Here is a 23,457-nt window from a genome sequence, read left to right on the forward strand (position 1 = left end):
TTTTCGTTCAACAAAAGCATCTGTTTCCATACTGTGCAATTCAAACTCCAACAGTACGAAGCTGCTCCCTGCGGCACTCACCTTGTGGTATAACCTATTGTTTTCCCATTCTAATAACTTCTCAATCGATCTTCGTGTCTGGAAGACAAATGAGAAAGAATTTTACTCTTGACTGGTTTTAGAAAAACTTTGTTTTGCAGCTGCTTTTGTGTGAAAAGGAGAGAGGTACAGGACAGTGACTGAGTACAGGGTGGTCTGTAATACTATCAAAACTTCTCTGGTATTAAATAGTAACTAGAACAGAAACAACTTTTTATGACACTCAGATAGCTCCCTCACACCACTCTGGAACAGAACCTGCTTCCTGGTTCTTCTAGCAGTTCTAACTTGAAAACCACAGAAATTTTGAAGTGACCCAAGTATGAAAGCAGAAACACTGCTCCCCCAGTATCAGTGGTCTAAACATACGGCTTCTAAGGTCGGCATCGAAACCGACAAACGTTGTGAACTGTTTTGCAGTGCTGTAGGTCAAGTACAACTATGCAGTACTCTAAACAAAAGAGAAGGTTTTGTTACTTTTATATCCAGATTTTAGAGACTGAAAACTAAATGTAGAAAGTTGCAGTAAATCGCACAAATGAATATTACTAAAGCTGTGAGTTGTATATAGAGAGCAAACCCAATATCTAGGACTCCAAAGCAAAGTTTTACTGCCTATATTGTCCACACTTGACACTTGAGATAGAGGATCCCGAAAGCTGTTCTGCACAGCTTTTAATGATTATGCACGCTAGTATTAAAGGACATTCTGTGCTGTAAAGTTTCACAGCATTTTGAATATAATTATTCAGTTATATTTACATTTGAGAAATACATTCTGACATTTATGGTCATTTGACTGCCAGAATATATACTGCTTAGCTCTAAAGGGGATTTGCTACTGACTATGAATAAAAAGAGGATAATTCATGGTGCCAGGTGTTAAGATGAGACCAACAGAGCTGCAGGTGCAAAAGGACGGAGCAATGACAAGGATCAAATACAACTTAGTGCAGCTGCAGCTTCCTTACAAGGCAGAGAGGGGTGAGGGGAAGGGATGAGAAAGCATCTTGCTGTTATTACTACAAAATACAAGTACTGTAAATGAACCTTAACAAATCAAACTAAATGGTCTCACAAGAAACAAGAATGTCTGGGCAAAATAAAAATTGGACAACAAATTATTCATTTCCCACCAAATAGTAACATCTTGGTTTTCAAACATCAGTTTCTCTCTAGTTTAACACCAAAGCGGCTGTGGGGAAACCCATCTAAGCATGTACTGTGGTCACATGATGAAAAATCAGATCATGGCTACAAGTATTCATTACACTGAATTTTTATTACATTTTATTTTAAAAAGTGCAAGTCATGGAATTATCAGAAGGTGGTGGATGTGCTAGTGACTAATTCATCACCTCGATTGGGAATTGAGTATTTCTGGGGTTATTGTTATTATTATGTTTTTAAAGACAGTGCCCTTTAACAATAATCAGTAGACCTCACTTGTTTCTTTGTAAAGATAGCCTTTTAGAGTCTGCTCTCCTTTTAAATGAAAATAGGGCAGCAGTTATGGTCACACTTTTGTTAATTTAGTTGCCAGTCAGCTCCAAATCAAAAGAAAATAAGGCTGCAGAGTGTAATTAACATTCAGTTCAGTCGTTTTGTCCCTTGTCTAGCCCCCAAGCTTTGTTAAAATTGCCATCTGAATGCTGAAGGCTGTAGGGAAATCGATTTGATTCTAATCGCACCATGAAAAGAACATGATCTAACTGCTTTCAGCCCTCCGTAAATCTGTACTAGGTCTTTAGCACAATGCAACTTCCAATTTAAAAAGCACTGAATGTCTCGTCAATGACTTTGTGAAGAAAAAAGAACAAGGAGCAGACATAAAAATTCCAATAGTTGTTTAAGCATTAAAGTTCATTTGCATCACAGCAAACCTGAAAAGGGCTGACCTCTCAAACCGCCTCTCAGGTCTATGAAGTTGTAGCCTTGACAAGCTCACATTGACAGAGCTCATTGACTCTGAAAGGCTACTCTATCAATGGTGAAAAATGGCAATAGGTTCTACTCTGAGCAGGCATCTGCCTGCCCACCCGCTGCTAAACCAATGGCAAAACGGATTCAAAACCTGAATCTACCTTGTAATCTTCCTTTCCAGGACCTTTTAATAATAGATTAAGATCACTATACAATTTAATTTCATTGTTTGCCCCAAAGAGTGTGAAAAACATGCAAACTTTTCCAAGTCCAATAAAATTGCATCTATATTACAATACATACACATAACTACCTATCCATTTCTTATTTATGTACTATTAATTGGTTTATTTAAATAAGAAGCCAGTTTAAAGTCATTTGACTACTGTGAGATAAAAATACACGCAGGCCCAAGACCACAGTTATTTACGTTCCCAGAGCCTTAAATACAATCTGCCTGTAGTATAATTTAAGATGGTCACGGCTCCCTAATCACGCCATATTATCAATACAGAAATGTTAATGAAAATTAGACTGTAACATATTTCTGAAAAACTCAGAGCTTGGCATAAAAAGAAATTAATTAAACAGCATCACACAATTCACTATAGTAAGTTTTCTTCCTACTTGACAGGTGAAAAAAAGCACTTGCACGTGCAGCTTAATTAATCACTGCTCTTGACATCTCAATGATTTACAGTGAGGAGCAGGTGAGGATATACAAAACCAGAAAGGAACACTTGATTTGAGTGTAGCATTTCCAGCACACTAGGATGACAAGCTTATATATTCTATCAATGGTGTACAGAAAAACCCATACAGCAAATTATTTGTTAGCTACAACAAAAGCACAAATTAAGTGGAAGAGAAACTTGCTTATTAGGAAGATTTAATACTATCCAGCTCTTAAAATTTTTTCTTATAAAACCCAATCCAATATTTGAGCAAAGCTAAAACTGCAATTCAAGTATACTTTTTAGTATACCAATGATAAGCAAGTATGCTTTGTAACATACTTTCTGAAAAAAAGGAGTGTCTTTAATGTTATCCACAGATTTTTGTGAAATAAACCTCTTCAATCAACTTTCTAGATGCAATGTTTAATGAAACATTCCTGTAAAATAACTATTTAAAGATATTAGTGTTTGGTAGTGTCTTTTGAAACATCAGGCTACCAAAAAAGCCCAGCTTGGAATACGCTTTCATCAATGCTTATTGCTCCCAATTAAGTAAAATAAAGTTTTGCCCTTAAACGCGGAAGACCAAAAAAAAAAAAAAAGTATGAACTTTTCATGCAGAACCAAGGCAATACTGAATACAAACAGTGTGTTACCTGTATTGCCAACTGCAAGATCTTTCTCTTATGTCTTTGCAGTGTCTAGAGAAGTTAGCTCACAACTCCGGCTGCAGTTCTGTGGGCTGGGAGGCTGTGCAGCCCCAGGGCCCCCTCTCGCAGTGCATGACCTGGAACACGCACGCTACACTACACCGTACTAGTGAATGGGCCAAAGCCCCCTCAACTCCTGCTGTAAATCAGTGAATGACTGGTACAATATTAAACAAAAGGATCTTACATGACTTCCAAAATGGTGCTAATTTGAGTACCTCCCTTTGTCTTTATCTAAGCAGGGAAACAACATGGACAGTAACAACACAATCCTCCACTATGAATTTTATTTGTAGTTGTCTGGGAACAACAGAAGAATCTCTTGCTACATGCATTTGATCTTGACTTCTCATCTGAAAACTCCAAAACATACGTAAATGTAGTGCAACATTAGTCCAATATATACTATGTGGAGATTTTCAAATTACTTTGTATAAAACTTTATCACAATCTAGTATTAATCACTTTTAATATTGCCCTAAAAAAAAATACAGCTTATGCTCAAATTTCAAAATACAAGAAGACAAAGTTAAACAGATTTTTGTTGATTTTCCTGTGACGAGGATTTGTATTACACCCCATGGAAGAAAGGTGAAGGATTCTGTCAGAGGTCTGAACTACACCATCGCCACTCAGTCAAAGAGAGAAATGATGGAAGCAGGAATTTCTGTTCATCCTCCAAACAAAGACATACCTTACTACAAAATTTATACACAAGTAATTTAATTACCAACAAATATAAAGTTAGAAGATAACTGAGTCACATAACTGTACGCTCATTTTCAACATGCCAGAGCATCCCTCAAGTCAATTGAGGCCCATATTGGTGTCACGACAATGCTCAAGCTGTACTCGGAACATGCATAACTGAATCACACATTTCTTTATCTGTGCTGAGAAAGTCTCCACCTTGAACACTGTACCCCAAATAAACCCTTTAGAAATTGTAACTTGGTAACACTCCCTTCTTACTGAGGAATTCTCTGTTTGTGAAGGATGACGAAGGTGAAACTGGAGCTGATTTCAGATCCTGACACCCCAGAATACCTGCTTCAGCATGTACCATAGTTTGAAAAGGTGTCTGTTCAACCACACAGGTGCATCTTGCATCATTTTTCCTATTAGTAGCTAGGATGTTTCTTACTGGAGACTATTGTAAGGGTGCTCATCCCAGAAGGAACTGCAGCATCCATACAAGAAAGTGAGTGAAATCCATACTACACAGATCGAAGAATATCTGGAAATAAATGTGGCATTCTGGTGCTTTTTGTATGATCTTGAAATAACTGCCTTGTCCAACAGGATTACTATTGCTGCACCTTGACCTACCTTAAGATGATTCTGGGCAGAAACTGAATCCAGACCAAAGCACAGATCAAAGCTCTTGATCAGGCGAAGAGAAATATAACCAGCAGAATTTTGGAGCAGAAGAATGGACAGCGTCAAATTGACCTCAGGAAACCTCCCATTCTAAAAGACAGCCCCAAGGATACCGTCCAATATCCTCACGAGTCATAAACTGACCTAATTTTAACAGGTCTCAGCCCTGGGTCGGTACATCACAGAGAGATAGATTTAAAGCCTAATCAATCAAATCAGATCAACTACTTTCTGGAAAGGTCTCTTCCACCAAATCGGCTGCTGATTGAAAGAGGACAGCAGCATTATTTGACATTACTGCATGCAATAGTTTTTAATATCTAAGTGGAAGACAATTCCTCAGAGACTCTGGTTACCTTGATTCTCAAACTTCTAGAGTGTTTAAGCAAGCACTAAAGCCATGAAGTATGTGGAGAATGGAGAAGGCGGACAGACACAAAAAACCCACATGCACTAAGCAGGAGTGCAATGGAGAAACATCTTGTATTATCATCAATGTATTAACTGATAGATAGTAGATGAGGATTTTCCAAAGTCATTTTGGTCTGTGGTAGAAACATGTGGCAGAGACAAATTATCAATTCAAATTCCTAAAAGTTGATTACAAAAGTCTTACATAAATTTCCTCTCAAATACAGACAATCCAAAAGATTCAAGGTACTACGGTCATCGGTATTTTAGCCCCCCTCTAATAGCCAAGTCACCAAAGAAGTGTGGCTAGCTACTTTCTGTAATGAGATGACAGTGACTAGAGCCGACCATGGTGGAAACTTCACACTATGGCAAAGCCTTGCAGAAGAAATGGCCTTGACCTTGGCAGAGTGAACACGCTTCCCTTGAGAAGGTCCAGTTGAGATGTGGAAAAACACATTCCACAGACAGACAGATGTTGAACTGATCCATGAAGTATCAGGATTACAATTATGATGTTACTTTAATTTGTAAAGAAAGATTTTTAACTCTTTTGTTCTATGATTAAATTCTAGCTCTGATTCTTTGTCATCATAATGAAACAAAACCAATGAAGCTCAGCACCCTGCAAACAAATTATTCAAATCTGGCTATGACAATCTAAAGCATCCACCTCCTGCTGAAGGACATTCTCACAGAAAAGGCCACAGAAAATTAAAACACAAGATGCAATTGACTGTAACAGGGATGGAAATAGGACTGAATGTCGAAACAACTCATCTAGTATCATCCACTGTGGGAAATTATAAACTGAACATGAATGAAAATTCCACCTCCATCTTCTCTTTTAAGGTTACAGAGATGTTAATTTGGGTCTCCATCATTTATTTCCAAAATATCCAGTACAATGCCATGGACCATAGTTAACGGTCAGTGCAGGTGCGGAAACAAAAGAATTTCAGTTTACATCTCTATTAGAACATGAAGCTGTGGCCAGAAATATTCCCATTCAGTTGAAGCCAGCTGTCAGGGAACAGTTGACATCTGTATCAGTAAGTTTTCATCTATATCAGTAGGTTTTCATAACCTCCCAGCCACTCATAGTACCTGGAGTATTCTGGTAATGCCTAGGAATTGTTACACAACACAACACAACATCCAGAGCCTGCCAGGAGCCTCACCAATTATAAAGCATCGATTCCTAGGAACGCTCCCAGGTGTCATTTATTGGTATGTAGGAAGCCTGACTCTTGCTGTTAGGACTGAGTCTAAGGGCAGGGGCCAAGAATGGAAGAGAGGCTATAGGACCAGAAAGACTGAAACACAGCACAACTTAACAAAATAACTCCAGAAGGCCCTGTAAAATCCGATGCTTTGCTAGTGTGCACGCTGAACGGAACGATTTCTCTTAAAGGGACATCCTATACAGTGTCTTGCCCATCTAGAACTGAACCAGAAAATTACAGAATCTCACACAGGTTGATCCTGTAGCTGGATAACCAATTTAGAAAAAATAAATCTGGCTACTTAAAAGAAAAAAAATCCATCATCTTTATTATTGTAAATTCAGGATTTAATCCAAATTTCAGCAAAAATAATTTTATGGAGAACAAAATGAAAAGTTATTAGTCACTTTCCACTTCACATGTATGTTTGGTATGGCAGAAGACTTACCAACTCTTTCAGTCTTCTCTTTTGTAGAAAAACTGTCCCCCCATCCTCCCAACTGTTTTTTTCAGCAGTCATTTTCCTGGAACTACTTTTTTTTTTTTTGTTAAATAACAAGTTGCTGTATTTATACATAGAACTTGAGTTACTGAGAGTGCTCCACTTATGCAGAATATGTTTTACCCTGGTTTGTTTAATATAGTGAAAAAGTGAATACATTCCAGAGCAAGACTACTTTGAGAAAAAGAAAAGAAGTACAGCAGTGTCACTACCTCACACTTGCCAGCAGCCCATTCTAGTCTCACGTTTGTTTTACAATAACACAGTCTAGAAAGTTATTATTCAGTGACATGCTTTCTACTTATTTTAATAAAATGAATTGCAGATAAGTTTGCATTCTAATTCTTTCCTCAACAGTGTTTGCATATGCTCCCTACTTGGCATCATCTACAGGTTGCTAAAGACAAAATCCTATAAGTGACTCTTCCTAACCTGCCTTACAAATCTGACAACTAGCCAGATCATTTTGAGCATGCTCTTTCAATATAGCTCTATGCAGATTTCAACTAGCTCATATTCATTTTTTTAGAAACACATCAAATTGGACATGAAAAGCAATACAAAAAGCAATATTAAAACCAAACCACTGCATGACTTACAGCTCTCTCCTTACACCTTAGCCATCACAATGTAAAGGACACTTAACGCGGAAATGTTAATCCTACATGTATTATTTTGATAGAATTTTCAGAGATATCATTCTAATTACAAATGTAATTAAATTTTAAATGGCATTTAGAATATTCACTATACAAACCAAAGATATAGGCTGCACTTAAGATTAATATAAAGCCTATTATTAATAATACATGAAATTACAAATTTAACTTGAGAATACATATTTTTAAATACTAAAGGATTTGCATTTGATTTATAAAGAAGCAAACTAATATTTTGTGATTTACTTATATTTGTAAGTGTTCTTCATGCCAATTTTATTGCCCTGCCCCACTCCCCAAGTAGGTTTGCAAATTAAAAGACATGACAACTATCTGCTCCCACACCTCATTATGCACCAACTCACTACGCTTTAGGAAAGCACATGAAAACCTGATACACTTTTACAAGGTGCTTTGAAGGAAATTTCAGAGACAGAAACAAAAAATCATAGAGCCATACGCATCATGATTTCACATTTATAACGTTCTACAAGCTGTGCCACTTAGTGATTCTTCTGACTAAAATTATAGTGAACATTCTTTAAATAACTATATACCAAGCCTGAATCTTCTGATTCTTTTAAAGTTTTTATTTCTTCTCTCTTTTTTTTTTTTTTTTAAATTTCATTTCATGATACTAAAAGAGAGATGATTTTAAAGACCTCTGGATATATTTGAAAACAATGGTCAAGAATGCATATTTGATATATACAAGCTCTACTTTACAAAAGTTTTATTAAGTTGACTTGAGCCAATATAGACACCACATGTATTCTGGTTAGGATAAACATAATAAATACTTTACAATTGTAAAGATTCTTCCAAACTGAATTACAATGTAAATTGCCACAACAGAGATGTGAAAAAACAAGGCACCTTCAGTCTTACGTAATTGCCTTGAGGAACTACTTGGAAAAGCATTATGGTATTAGAATGTCTCCAAAGCCAAGTCCCTGGCAGACAGACAGAGAAGAAAATCGATATTTCCTTCCATTTTTTAAATAAATGTAATGTATTTGTAACTTAAATAAGCTGAGCTAACGTTTTCTACCATCAGTATCAGCCAGTGAAAAGCAAGACTACGTATTTAAGAAAATTCATTGCAGCTCCTACACCACATATTTAATCAATACTTTGGAAGTCATAATTAGCTTATGTTTATACAGCATTCTGAAGATGTAAACTGCTACATAAGTGGCAACTAATGATGAGGCTTAAGCAACATTCATCAGCTTTGTGTGAATTCACAAACAAACAAGTAGCTCTTGAAAGTGTCAGTACGGATCACTCTTAAATATCTCGCTCTATTCATTTTAAGAGACTGCCCATGGACCTTATAAAACATGCAATTTACGTGTACAATACCAGCTTTTAAGAAATCTAACAGTACTGCAATTCTATCATAGATTTCATTGTCACTGCTTCTGTTGAAATTATTTATCCTATTTACACATCGGAAACTACAGCATTTAGTTAACAGTGAAAATGAGTGTCAATTCATTTGAAAAAGTGGCTTCAAATGGGCACCTCAGCCTGAAGTGCTTTTTGAATTATAATTCACTGTGTCATTCTTTTTATTTAAAGAACAGTAACTTAAAGACTTAATGTTCATCTGTAAAATCTGGAGCTTGTCCCAGAAAGGACGGTACAATCTCTGAGTAAAACCACTGAAGATCATTGACGATCTAAATCTGCAAACGAGGGACTGTATTTCCTGTAATTTCTTGTATTTTTTTTTTCATTAAAATTGAATCAAAACCACATAAAAGGAAAGAGGCAATAAGATATTGAATCAAATTAAACATTTATTCTACTGGTGAAGAGTAGCAGGCTTTTTCTCAAATACCTCAATGCAAAAGAAGAAAGGAAACAATACTGTACAAAGACTTCCAAAACTAGCACTGAACAAAGCACTGAAAAGAAAAACAGAGTGAAGGGAAAGCTTTCATTCCATGGAAATGCATTAAAGTGATATAATTAACAATTAAACTTACAAATGTCTGTGACATAACAAATTTCTAGTTTGAAGCACCTGCTGATTTAAGAAGACAAACCCATAAGTTATTTTTCACTGTAACAAAAAAAAATATATTCCCATTGCACACAAACTTTCAATAATTGTCTGTAATTTCAAAAATCATACTTACACTTGTGATAACTTTCCCACATTAGAACTAAAAGAAGTCAGTGAAAGGCAGTAAAAAGACAGAATACAGAGAAAGATGAAGAGAATTATTGTAACCTCACAAACTCTGGAGCTGCAGCTTTCGTTTTGTCTACATGAACCTTAAAAAGTGTTTATCTGAAAAAGATTTACAAAGTATACCAGCAATTTAAGAGCATGGTAGATTGGTTCAGCCTCATTAAAACAGGAATTTCTTAATTGGTCATTCTGAGAAAAATTACCCTTTACTAAAAGTAAGAAATTGTACAGTTGAAACCATTGTTTAATAAAATCCTTAACTTGATAAACCCTCCCACTTGTTAGCTCACTGTACATGCAATTCAACAAAGCAAATTTATTAGTCTTCTATTTCAGTAGAAAAGGGGAAAGATGAAGGCTGGTATATTTTTATTGCATGATTAAAATATGTACTACACAAATTTCACTTCTACATGGGAACACTTCTATTCTGCTTTCAGAAATCAAACCCTTTAATTATATAGTCTTGGGAGTCTTTTGTGATCACTGCAGCAAAGGATGTAAAAGCCAGTTCCAAGTAACTGTCCTTTCACTAGGAATCACTTATGACTGGGCTGAATTAGCAAAGCTCTCTGGGCAACACTTCTCAGTGAAGTGCACATACTGTAAAATAAGTAACATTTTGTTTATTGTTCATTTCTTGTAATTGTTTTACATTGTGAGTGTCAGTGGTAAATAACCCTTTCTATCTAAAAGCTGAAGGGAAAAAACAGGCACATGTCACCCTGAAACCCTGTTTCCTCAAGATGTGAATTGTGGCTGTTGTGATTATACCTATGGCTGGAGTCTGGCCAGTGAAAGAACTGAAGAAGTCAAGGCACTGAAGATCATTTGATCAACACAACCCTCTTCCAAGACACAGTAAAGTCAGAGACGAGCAGTACAGTACAAGAGTTCAAATTTAAGTGATTACTTCACTCTGAATACATTAGTCTGCTATGTATCAGCACAACTGCAGCACTAGCAGCAAACCAAAATAGTCTATGGATTATTTTTTTTTTTTTTTTTTTGTGGAAGAATATGAAGTTGCTTTTTGTCACAGTTCTACTGCAATCTGCTGAGCAAACTACAGACTAAAATCTAGATGAACCAGGTTATATTTACAACTGCTGCCAGTTTGTGGATGCAATTCAGATCTGGTATCTTTAAGGGCACAAAACCTGTAATTCCAGGTAAAAGGGATTTAAAGGGTTTAAATCACTTTCTACTTTGTGAACTGCATCTACAAAAAAAAAAAAAAAAAAAAAGAAAAGTAAGTTGGATCCATTCTATACAAGCATTTGAAGTGGCAGTAACTTTTCACTGTTTTTCTGTGAGTAGCAGCCTTGAATAGAGTCATTACAAATTCTTGTTTCCTACACTAGAATTTGCAAATATGTCCTTGAAAATATTCCACAGCTTTCCTCCTTACCTCCTCTACCAGAAATAAAGTTTTTCCTGGCCAGGTCCAGGATTAAGAGTTATAGTTTGGGAAAGCATTCTTGTACATTTCAGTTTGCCCTTAAGAAGACAAGTCAGTCAAGTCTTCTTTACCTTACGTTCCCCAGATGCCCAGCCTACACCAGATTCTGAGTTCTCTGCCTGACAAACAACCCTCTAAGCAGATATCAGTTTGCGGAGCTGCTGACATGCACAAATGCTGCTAGAAGATCTAAAGTCTCCAAATTGACTTAAAGGATTTTCATTCTGGAGGAATGAAAAAACTGCCAAAACATGGGTATTCAGTGCCACCAGTGTCTAGCACCGCTGTGCCATCCACAATGGCACAAGATACCATGTTCAGGCAGCTGAGTCCTACCCTCAGTTTCACTAATGCTGGACATACAAGTTTCAGCCTGAGTCACCCAGCCTTAAGTGCAGGAAAAGATGTGTACCAACTTTTAACAGGAAAAATGCGTCATTTACTGACAACCTGGGCCGTACCTCTAGGATGACTTCTGGAAATTCGGCCTCAAGTTTCTGGTTTTTCTCCTGCTGCTCATTCCCTGAAACTCTTCTATCTTTATGCAGTCTGCATATTATAGCAAAAATTACAGAACTAACCTCTTCCCAGCCTCCTCTAAATCACAGAATCACAGAATGTTAGGGATTGAAAGGGACCTCAAAAGATCATCTAGTCCAATCCCCGAGCCGGAGCAGGAACACTTAGATGAGGCTACAGAGGAATGTGTCCAGGTGGGTTTTGAATGTCTCCAGAGTAGGAGACTACACAACCCCCCAGGCAGCTAAATGGAGTATTAATGTATTTTTTCCAGATTTATCCTTTTGTCAGGGAGCTTACCTTAACTCCTATCCCACACAACTTTCAAGAGAAGCACTTACCTAACTGTTGCTTCACCAGGTTGCCACACACAACCTCCTTCCTCAGCTTCAAACCCTATTTTCTGGCCCTAGATGCTACAAGTCCTTGCCTTTTTTCCTGATTTAGTTTAATAGTGTTTACAAAGTTGATTATTTGTGACTTACGGTAGTAAATTAAGAAACACCAGCTCAGAAGATGAGGGCTTGTGGCATCAGCCACTACAGTGGAACATCCTGTCATCATTTCCTGCTACAACAGCCCATTAAGTGAGCAAAAAGGGTCAAATAAAAGAGCACCAGAAGCTTTTTCCTGTATAAGTTAAACATGGGCAGTAGGAACGCAAGCTTCCTTTGTGTTCGTAAAGCCCAGAGCTAGGCCTAGAATGCAAAAGGTAATCTTCTTTGCAAGCTAGTTAGGTCACCAACTTATCTGTTGAAGTAATCAGCAAATTCTAATTTCTTCTAACAGATTCTCACAATATACAATCATTCTACAGCAGACGTACTAGTTTGTGACAGCCTAAAAACATAAAACCTAGGGTCTGATATAATTCACACTGATGTCAACAATATTTTTTCCACAGACTCCAACATTACCAGGAGGCTTTTCTACCTTATTTTGTATACAATCAAAACTAATGGAAAAATGGGCTGATTCCAATGGGATGAAGTTCAATAAGGCCAAGTGCCAGGTGCTGCACTTTGGTCACAACAACCCCCTGCAGCGCTACAGGCTGGGCGCAGAGTGGCTGGAGAGCAGTCAGACAGAAAGGGACCTGGGGGTACTAATTGACAGGAAGCTCAACATGAGCCAACAGTGTGCCCAGGTGGCCAAGAAGGCCAACGGTATCCTGTCCTGTATCAAAAACAGCGTGGTCAGCAGGACAAGGGAAGTGATCCTTCCCCTGTACTCTGCATTGGTGAGGCCACACCTGGAGTATTGTGTTCGGTTCTGGGCCCCTCAGTTCAGGAAAGACATTGAAGTGCTGGAGCGGGTCCAGAGAAGAGCAACACGACTGGTGAAGGGACTTGAACATAAGACCTATGGGGAGAGGCTGAGGGAGCTGGGGTTGTTTAGTCTAGAGAAGAGGAGGCTTAGAGGTGACCTCATCACTCTCTATAACTACCTGAAGGGAAGTTATAGCCAGGTGGGGATTGGTCTCTTCTCCCAGGCAGTTAGCAATAGGACAAGGGGGCATGGGCTTAAATTCTGCCAGGGGAAATTTAGGCTGGATATTAGAAAGAAATTCTTTACAGAGAGAGTGGTCAGGCATTGGGATGGCTGCCCAGGGAGGTAGTGGACTTGCCGTCCCTGGAGGTTTTTAAACTGAGATTGGACATGGCACTTAGTGCCATGATCTAGTAAACGGACTAGAGTTGGACCAAGGGTTGGACTCGATGATCTCTGAGGTGTTTTCCAACCCAGTCGATTCTGTGATTCTGTAATCTTAAATAATCTCTCGAAGGGACTAAACATTAAGACCTCAACACAGAAAGTTAGATGACAGAAAAACGTGTACAGGTTTTGTTATGATCAGCATTCATTCTATACTTTTTTCCTTTTTTTTTTTTTTTTTTTTTTTTAATGCCTTGATTTACCGACCCTGTAAAGTAAGAACTTCAATAAATAAAAGCACGACGATGTTCAGAGTATAGAACTGTACAAGATTTGTGGCACTAAGAGGTATTATATGAGAATATACACAAGCTTTGCCATGAAATGGCAAGTTGAACAATATCAACAGAGAGGAAAGGATAGGGAGGCACAGAGGCTTCTTGTAAAGTAGTGAAATAGGACTAGCCAAAAACAATTTTTATGCACATGAAAATAGAGGAGATGGGAGTGCAGCCTAATTAACTGCACTGAGGGAAGAGAGGTGAAAAACAGGCAATTGCAATGAGCTTCTGTTGTGAGCAATACACAAAGTGCCAAGTGTACACAGACAAACCACTACTTTCTAGTTGTTCATGTAAAAAATAACCTCTTACTAATCTAGAGCTTGGAAGGAAAATCCAAACCATTAAAAAAAAAAAAAAAAAAAGAAAAAAAGAAAGAAAACTCCATGGCTATTTGGGCAGCAGTGCAATCAGAAGCTCCTCACAACAAACTGACACTCAATCACTGTCAAATTCTGTTAATCCAAGAGTATCACAGAAAAGATGCAGCTATTTAAAAAGTATGTTGAAAGTTACTGTAATAATAATAAGTGCTGTACAGTACATGGTTCTAGCAGAGACATTCAGCTATACCAGCACTCATTGAGTTATAAGCTCAAAGTTCTGATTTCTGTCTGTTGTAACTTTAACTAGCATGACAGACAACTGATACCAAAATATTTAAATCAGATTGATTGAATACAAGTTCTAGCACACAGTTTTTAAAGGAAGGGGAGAAAAATAATAAAAAAAAGAGAATGAACCAAGTAGAATTCTATCAAATTATAAGAATAGTTCAACTTACTCTTTTACTGAGGCAGATAACTGGCCACATACTACAACCTAAAGTGCAGCAGCAGCAAAGGCAGCCACATAGGAGCCATCGTACATTAACTGGAAGGTTCTTCTTAAGACAACTGTTAACTCTGCTGATGCTGGCTTTAAATTCTTCAGGTGCAACCTGCAAAGAGGGAAAAAAAACACCATCTAGTACCACAGTAGTGTGATTTATTACTCCTACAATGGTCTACACCTGGAATTCTTGGTTTTGTAACAAAATATTACTCTAATTACAAATTCCTGTTCACAGATACTCACCTTTCCAGTTAAAGATGAAGGAAATTCTGCTTCAAACTTGTTGCTTAGTCCAAACCTACAAAAAAAGAAAAAAATGAAGACCATACAAGAATTATAAATAAGCCAAATCCATGCCTCAAGTCACAAGCACGTCATAATACTCTCAGGGTTTGTATCACAACAGCATTCATTTCAGGAAAAAAAAAAAAACAGTTGCTATTAAAAGTAATTCCTAATATTATCCTAGCGGACAAAAGTACACCATTGTACACACTTTGGAATCCATCTTGGCTATAGTTTCTTCTTCAAGTTCTGTTGATACTGTTGACTCTTGCTCAAGTTCAGCATAATCTTTATAACTGTGAAACCTGAAGTACTTAAGAGGAGAAGTTAATGCCACAGTTTGAACCACCCGCCTCCTCCATCCGTACAGATGTATCTTGAAGAGAACCTCATCCAGTGCTATTCCCCTCATGCTAAATAACTGGTTTAAGCATAAAAATGGAATTGATACCAGCTTCTTAATTCAGAAGAAAATAAACTAGCAAGTTTCAGAACACAAAATGCTACCTAAAAAAACATTATTTAAATGATAACTCATTTGAAAGAAGCAAAACAATTATGAATATAAAGCTATGAAGCAGTTTGAGATGAGCTGGAGTTACTGACTATTCTGGGTTTCAGAAGCTCTAAAGATTAGAAGAGTTTCATCTTGCCTATGAAACAAGAAAAAAAAAGTTTTCTATCTTACAGTTGGCTGATTGGGTCCATGAATAGATGAAGTTCAAAGAAAATCTGGATTTTTTTCTGGCATCTGGTCTGGGAAATAACTTCTAATAGAGACCATACAGTCTAAAAATGTCACTAATACAACTGTATGACTGGCTAGTAATTTTGTAAATAGCAGCAAGTGTAAAATGTAATTTGTCATTAATAACCTTCTGAATATAAACCAAAGTAGTTTTACTATCACATACTGCAAACAACACAAATCAGAAATTAAACTGCTCAATATTTGAATACTGGCAGCAAGACTATCACACACAGCTCAGTTGTGTGCAGAAAAGCTTACCCGAGCTCTGATACTTGAAGGATTTAAAGACATAATTTGCTTAGACAATATGTTTATTGAGTAGTTATGCATTTCTTAGGGTTGGTGGTGGGTTCATTTTGTTTTGGTTTGGTGTGGTTTTTTGCTGTTTGTTGTTGTTCTCAGGGTTTTTTTGGTGTTCATCTGTTTGGGTTTTTTTTGTTTGTTTGGGTTTTTTTGTTTTTTATTTGGGGGGGTGGGGGTGTTTTGTTTTTTTTTTTTTCCTTATTGAACTGATTGATCTGCACATCAATAGAGAACTTTGCCCAAATAATCTAACAGGCAGTTACTGCTGTACCAATGGGGAGCCACTGTGGAAGTACCTCACAAAACCCAGTGGACAAAAGGTGGCAGATGAGCTTCTGTGTAGATAAATAAAAAGTGCTGAATCTTGGGAAAGCTAAACTGTGCTTATGTGACATTCAACTAAAGTTTGGCAGCTACAGCTCAGGAGAGACCTTTTATCACCTCTCACGATACTCTTAAATGTAAGCTGAATGCAAGCAGTAGCCATCAGAAATAGCAATAAAATACTGGGCACCACTAAGGTGATTAAGAACAAACACAGGGGGCACCATTTTGATTCTCCATAAAACCCTCATATGCCCATGTACAATTGTTTAGGTTGGAAAAGGCATTTAAGATTGAGTCCAACTCTTACTAGCACTGCCAAGCCCATCTCTGAACCATGTCCCTAAGCACATCTACAAATCTTTTAAACAGCTCCAGGGATGGTGACTCAACCACTTCCCTGGGCAGCCTGTTGTGGTGCTTCACAACCTTTTCAATGAAGACATTTTTCTTAAAATCCAATCTAAACCCGCCCTGGTGCAACTGGAGGCCATTTCCTCTCGTTACCTGCTACTTGCAAGAAGAGACCAACACCCTTAATGCTACAACCTCCTTTCAGGTAGTTGTAGAGAGCAAGAAGGTCTTCCCTCAGGCTTCTTTTCTCCAGGCTAAACAGCCCCAGTTCCCTCAGCTGCTCCTCATCAGACTTGTGCTCCAGGCCCCCCACTAGCTTCAATGTCCTTCTCTGCACTCTCTCCAGCACCTCAATGTCTTTCCTGTAGTCAAGGGCCCAAAACTGAACACAGTATCCAAGGCGCAGCCTCATCAGTGCCAAGTACCCTAACCACTGCCACCCCAAACCACTCTGTGATTCCATGAGTACAGGGGGACCCTAGTCCTACTGCCCACACTATTTCTGATACAAGACAGGATGCTCTTGGCCTTCTTAGCCACCAACGAACACCCCCAGATCCCTCTCTGCCAGGCAACTTTCCATCCACTCTTTCCCAAGCCTGTAGCGCTGCCTGGGGTTGTCATGACCCAAGTGTAGGACCTGGCATTTGGCCTGGTTAAAACTCACACAATTGGCCTCAGCCCATCAATCTAGTCAGCCCAGATCCCTCTGTATGGCCATCCTACCCGCCAGCAGATCAACACTCCCACCCAACTTAGTGTCATCTGCAAACTTACTGAGGGTACACTCAATTCCCTCATCCAGATCTTTGATAAAGAGATTAAACAGAACTAGCCCCAAAACTGAGCCGTGGGGAACACCACTTGTGACTGACCATCAACCGAACTTAACTTCATTCACCACCACTCTTGTGGCCTGGTCATCCAACCAGTTTTTTATCCAGCATAATCAGTACTGGGTGTGGTTCTGGCATCCACATTTCATGGAGGACTTGGTGGAGTTCAGAGAAAGCAGAGAGAAGGAAGACTCATCTAAGTAAGGGAACAAAGCAGTTGCCTTAGGAAACTAACACAGCTGACACTAAGTTGGGAAAGAAGGCTGAGGGGGTGTATGATCAAAGTGCAAAGATGCAGGAAGGCTGTGCATAAGGTGAATGATTAACTGTTAATCACCAAATCCCACACTCACTGAAAGTAGCAGGAGATTGGTTTTAGAACACATAAAAGAAAGTGCTTCTTTAAGCTGCAAGTAGCAAACTTTTGTGTTTGTTTCCACTTGAGGTTAGCAACACAGGCTGTGCCAACAGATTTGAAGAAAGATTACACAAGTTCCCTGACAAACAGACACTAAAGGGAAGATGTTGTTGAAGGATACATCATCCTACACAACCGCAGATGCCAGGCAGTACAAGGAGAATGGACACCAAGAACAGCTAGACTTGCATGCAACCCATAAGTAGCAATGCTTGTTGCCACAGTTTGCAACAGCATGCTGGGCTAGAGAGTTTATGAATTTGATGCTGTAGGTGATTTGTACCTATGGTCTGAAGTAAACATGTCACCTCCTTATCACTGCCTGCAGGCAGTAGAATCATAGAAACATAGAGTGATTTGGGTTGGAAGGGACCTAGATCACCTAGTCCAACCCACCTGTCACTAGATCAGGCAACTCCTACAAATCCCTCAAAACTGGTGAAGTAACAAATTAAAATTGTTAACCAGAGAAATATTTGGCAAATTTACCACTTCAACAAAAAACAAAGAAAATCCATACTTACTGGAAACATACCTCTACCATTGAAAATCCTGTTGAATACCCTATGACAAGAGGACCATCCACCCCTTCTCCAAAATCCTGAGTGAAACCAAGTGCTGAGGCAAAAGTTATGTAAATGTCAGAAACAAGTGTCATGCCCTATCAGTTAAGCTACTTAAAATTGCCAGTAGGTTGAAGTGGAAAGCAAAGCCCAAAAAAATCCCTTGGATCCATATACATTTCATAAGCAGCCAAGCCTGGAGAAACACTCCAAGCTCAAGATACACAGCTGCCATCAGAAGGCTCCAAATTAAGCATCACTTTACTATATAATTAATTCATCAAATCAACATCAGAGACAGATGTCTAAAGAGATGTCTCTTCAAAGAATCATCTTCATGTACTTGATGCTTCAACATCCAGAAGAGATTTACTATGAAAAATTGAATTAAATATAAATTTGAACAATAAAGAAATGGCCAACTACAAGGATAATTCAGTGTAAAGCAGCTCTTCTTGCACGAACTAAAAGAAAGCTGTGCCTCAGACCAAGAGATGAGACGAAATTTCAGCTGTCCCTCTACCCAGAATACTGAGGAAGTCCTTTGCTCTGATGCATGAGCACATAAGGCAAAGGCAGAAGAAAATCTTCCTACTCTCATTTAAGTTACAAAAATATGTAATTGCAGGGAAAGCACTGTTCAGTCTCATGCTGAAGGTTGGCCAGAAAGGAGAAGGACAGACAGAAGGCTTTTTTTGAGAATGCACAATCTACAAGTATTCAAGTGCTGACAGCTTCAGACACACGCACATATTCACAGAGATTGCAAAAGCCATGCCTGACAAAGTGAACCCTACTGACAAAGCTCTAGAGGTATCTGAACCTACAAACATGCTGAAGCAGAGTAAGGCACAGAAACTTCTGACCAATACAGTTACACTTTGGTGAAGTTATAAGCAAATGAGACTGAGACTCCATACTCACGGCTTGTGGCAATGTTTAATACATAGTGGGGTAGCGAAACTGAAACATCAAAGCTAGCTCAACAAGCTACCAACATCATTCTGAGCTTTCCATATTACAGTTTCGTTACCATATGCAGGTAGTAAAAAAGGGTGACTCCATACATTAAAAGCTTTGGTAAACAATTATGTGATCTCACTATTATCATCCTTGACTGCATGCTGCAATTTGGAAATTAAAATATTAGAAACTCCACAGAACACTACTATATGTTCACTGTAAAGACATAACAGCTCTGACAAAAAAGCAGCAAAAAGTTAAAATCAAACACTGGAAATCAATATTTTGGAGATGCATTTTCTCAGACAGCTGTCCTCACAGAGTACAAGATTTCTTTTACACAATACTCCATCTTCAGTGACACGTACTTTTCTCTGCTTGCTCTTTGCCTTTCCCATTCTATATCATGTTTCCACAGATCCATGCTCACCTCATGCATGAGTACTTTCTTTAACCTTCCTGCAACCTGAAAAAGTGTTTCTTGAACATGACTCTGCTTGAAAGATTCATCTGAGTTCCTGCCTTTGTGTCCAGTGGATAAAGAAATACTGAGGTGAAAACTTCAGGGTACAGAAGTTTACAGTACAGGACACAGCCAATCTACCACCTTTTCTCAGCCTGCAGCTCAGACCTTCCTAACACACAAAACTGACATATGTTTATCCTCTTCCTCTTTGGCCTCTCCTTATGAGGACACTAAACCATTTCTTCATTGCTCTCAACCACACTCTTCAGTTCCACATATTCACAATCCTTACAAAATAAAAATATATTCCACAGATCTTCACAGTCTCCACCCATAATTCTTATATAGCCCTGTTTTCACTCCTATATCCTTGATACAGTGTGAGGTCCAAAAATATATAAGCAAACTTAAGTTTAACATTAAAGAAACTAACTTGGATGAAAATATATTTTGTCAGTTTTTTTCCCCCTCCATAGTCATACTGCATCAACACACAATAGGCTACAATGACAAACAGCACAGAAAGACATTCATTAGCACATCTCAATGGCTCTCCATCATTCCAGCACTGAAAAAGACTAATAAATCCAATATTACCAATAAATACAGTCTGGTATATATAAAGCACATACGTCTCATGCAATTTCAAACTCTTTCCATGCTAATACGATTTCAGGAAAAGGTAGGAAATACGTTGGAGTTCCATTTCAATTGTAAGTAAAGTTCTATATTTTGTCAGCTTTCAAGTTTCTTGTCATTAGGAGTGATTATCTCAAGTTATGAGAAACCAGGTCAAATATTACTCCTGACTACAGAGCTATCTAAACCCTGCTGGCACAAGAACACTTTCACTGAATATTTGAAAAACAATGTTAAAAAAGAAGTTTTAGAATTGTTGGCAGCATGCTCCAAACAGTGAGTTTGAGAAGAAAACTCTTAGTGCTAATCAAAAGGCCCATTTTCCAAGGAAAGGCAAGGCCTTTGTACATTTTATTTGGATATTTACCTGCTTTCCTTTAATTGCATTTAACCACTCAGTTTAGAAAGGACTGTCACACACTTCCATTGTCTGTTGGATGAAATCAAGTAATACTAAATGTCTTTCTGACATTAATTTGTAATCATGGAAATTACATATTTCAAACTCAACATTATGACTCCTATGTAAGATCAGAGAGGATATGACAACAGACAACAAAAAGAGAGCTTCTGTTTAAATATACACATGGCAAAAGCAGTCAGCAACTCTTTCAACTGCAGGGCCAGGGACAGATCAATCCAGTATTTGCTTAACTGCTGATAATTTTTGCCAGACCTTAAAAATGTATACGTAGTTTTATACCAGGAAAGACTAATTCATTATATACATAGGACTTGACCTATTCCTTAAATCCACCAAGTGAATGTTCTGACAGTGATCTAACTTTTAATAACAAGTTTTTCAATAAATGACCAAAAAAGTTATAGGCTGTACAAAGGTAAGAGTGGATGATGCTATTTAGAGAACTGTTCACAGCACAATAAGGAAAGTAGATGAAGACCAATTGCTTAATTTTTGATGTACATGTTCATATTTCATTGCTCACCCAAAACCTAAAGAATAAATATTTTGAGGTAGTATTTAAAGTAATAACGAGGTAGTGACCATTAATGAACAATTAATGAGGCAAACATCCTTCTTCAACCACAATGCCCTCACTAGTCATAGGCACACTACACAAACTTCCTCTAGATTCCACTAACAGGCCTTGATCTTGTCTCACATAACTTACCTTCCGGTATAGAAGAAACAAGCGCTTGCCTCCATTTCAGTTCTTTATACTTTTGCATTGGCCAATATGACAACAATCTAACTGTGGTTTTGATCTGCTTACCAGAAACAAACTAAAGCTACCAGTTTGTTTTCAGATAAGTCACCGGACAGTAACAACGTTTGTTCACAATAGACAGAGTTATACACTGAACACTTCATCTACATGACTCTGTTCCTTTACAGGGCCTTCTCAGCCTCTTGCCCATCCATGTCCTTCTAATCCTCCAAATCTCTCAGTCAGTCATGTCTGACTTCCTGTTTCTAACCAGACAGCAAACTGCACTGCCCAGTTGTTAGTATTACTTAATGTCAACCAAATATTAAGGTAAGAATGCACCAAAGCTTCACAAAACTACTCTAAATTTAATGCCAGATTATGAACAGGTCAGTCTCCAAAAATCAGTAGAGTTCACAGGACTCAGAGCAACAGACCACAATACCTTCAACTTTTATCTTTCTATTGCAAGATATTCCTAGTCCTGTTACACAGTGAATGTTAAAAAGTTCACACTGCTGAGTTTTGTCTCCAGATTGATATTTCAGCCTCTGAAACTGTGCATCATAACTGACAACCACTACACTTCAGTAGAGTGAGCCTGACAACTGACTGAAAAAAAGATAACTTCATCTGTCACGTTATGAGAAGTACTACACTAATGCATGGTCACTCACTGCTAGATTGTCCAGGACACCAAACATTCACAGCTCAAAACTCAATTACTCCCGTGTCAAACGCAGTGAAACAATATTTATCAATCACAACTTCACATGATTTTTCATATACCTGTCTGACTCACGGATGCCTTTTCTTTCTTAAAAGTCCTCAGGCCACCTCTTAACTGGGAGTGGGTATCAAATACATAAACAACCCTAAACAACAGTCCAGCCAGTCATGCACTGGCACATACCTGTTACACACAGGAACACATGCACCTTACTTCCTGACAGCTCATCACTTTGGACAAATACTTCACATTCCTCTACCAGTCGCAGCCCAAGTCAGGCTTGTTTCCTCGGCGCCTCGCTGGAGCTCTGCACCGTTTGCGCGTCCCAGGCGGCACCGGCCGCCCGGCGGGGCCGAGGAGAGCCCTCCCGCAATCCCACAGACACCGGGGCAAGCCGGGGGTGCGGTACGGGACCGGTGCTCCCCGCCCACCTGCCCGACGTACCCCTAATTGTAACCCCCGGCTACGCGCCCCGGGCTGCCCCCAGCCCCGCCGCCCCCAGGCCCGGCACGGAGCCGCCCCCCGTCCCGCCGCCCGGGCCTCCGCCGCCCTCCCCGGCCGCGCAGGCCCCGGCGCAGCCCTTACACGGTGACATGGCCGGAGCCGCGCACCACCACCGGGTCGGGGGAGTACTTGAGGAGCTGCTCCTCCAGCGCCCGCTCCTCGTCCTCCTCCTCCTCGTAGATCTCGTCAAAGTCCGCCATGGCCGGGCCCGCGCGTCCGGTGGGAGAGAGCAGCGGGGACGACGCGACGAGGCCGGCCGCGGAGGCCGGCGGGAGAGGGCCGGCAGGGACGCCCCAATACCGGCGCGGGTGGCGGCGGAGCCGCGACGAAGCGGCAGCAGCGGTGGCTGAGGCGGCGGCGGCTCCGCGCAAGGAAGCGCCCGTCACCCTCCGCGGGGGGAGGGGGCGAGGGGCGGGGCAGGAACAACAACAACAACATCCGGCCGCGGGGCCCGCCCCGCCTCCGCCCCGCCTCCGCCCCGCCCACCGGTCGCGCGGGGCGGGGCGAGCGCTCGCCTCAGCTGGCGGGGGGGGGGGCGCGCGGGCGGAGG

General features: G+C 39.5%; 1 protein-coding gene across 1 annotated transcript in view; it reads right to left on the bottom strand.

Annotated features, from left to right (window-relative positions):
* CHIC2 (cysteine rich hydrophobic domain 2) overlaps nt 1-23,344 on the bottom strand; it is a 32,984-nt gene extending 9,640 nt beyond the window's left edge. Inside the window, exons 1-4 of the mRNA XM_065060897.1 lie at nt 22,989-23,344; nt 14,846-14,900; nt 14,553-14,708; nt 82-138 (exon numbers count right to left, since the gene is read on the bottom strand). Of these exons, the coding sequence (XP_064916969.1) occupies nt 82-138; nt 14,553-14,708; nt 14,846-14,900; nt 22,989-23,107 (387 nt within the window). The 5' untranslated portion in view covers nt 23,108-23,344. The remainder of the gene's footprint in view (nt 1-81; nt 139-14,552; nt 14,709-14,845; nt 14,901-22,988) is intronic.
* Nucleotides 23,345-23,457: the final 113 nt, after the last annotated feature.

The sequence above is a fragment of the Columba livia genome, chromosome 4, assembly GCF_036013475.1.
Source record: "Columba livia isolate bColLiv1 breed racing homer chromosome 4, bColLiv1.pat.W.v2, whole genome shotgun sequence".
Lineage (NCBI taxonomy): Eukaryota > Metazoa > Chordata > Aves > Columbiformes > Columbidae > Columba > Columba livia.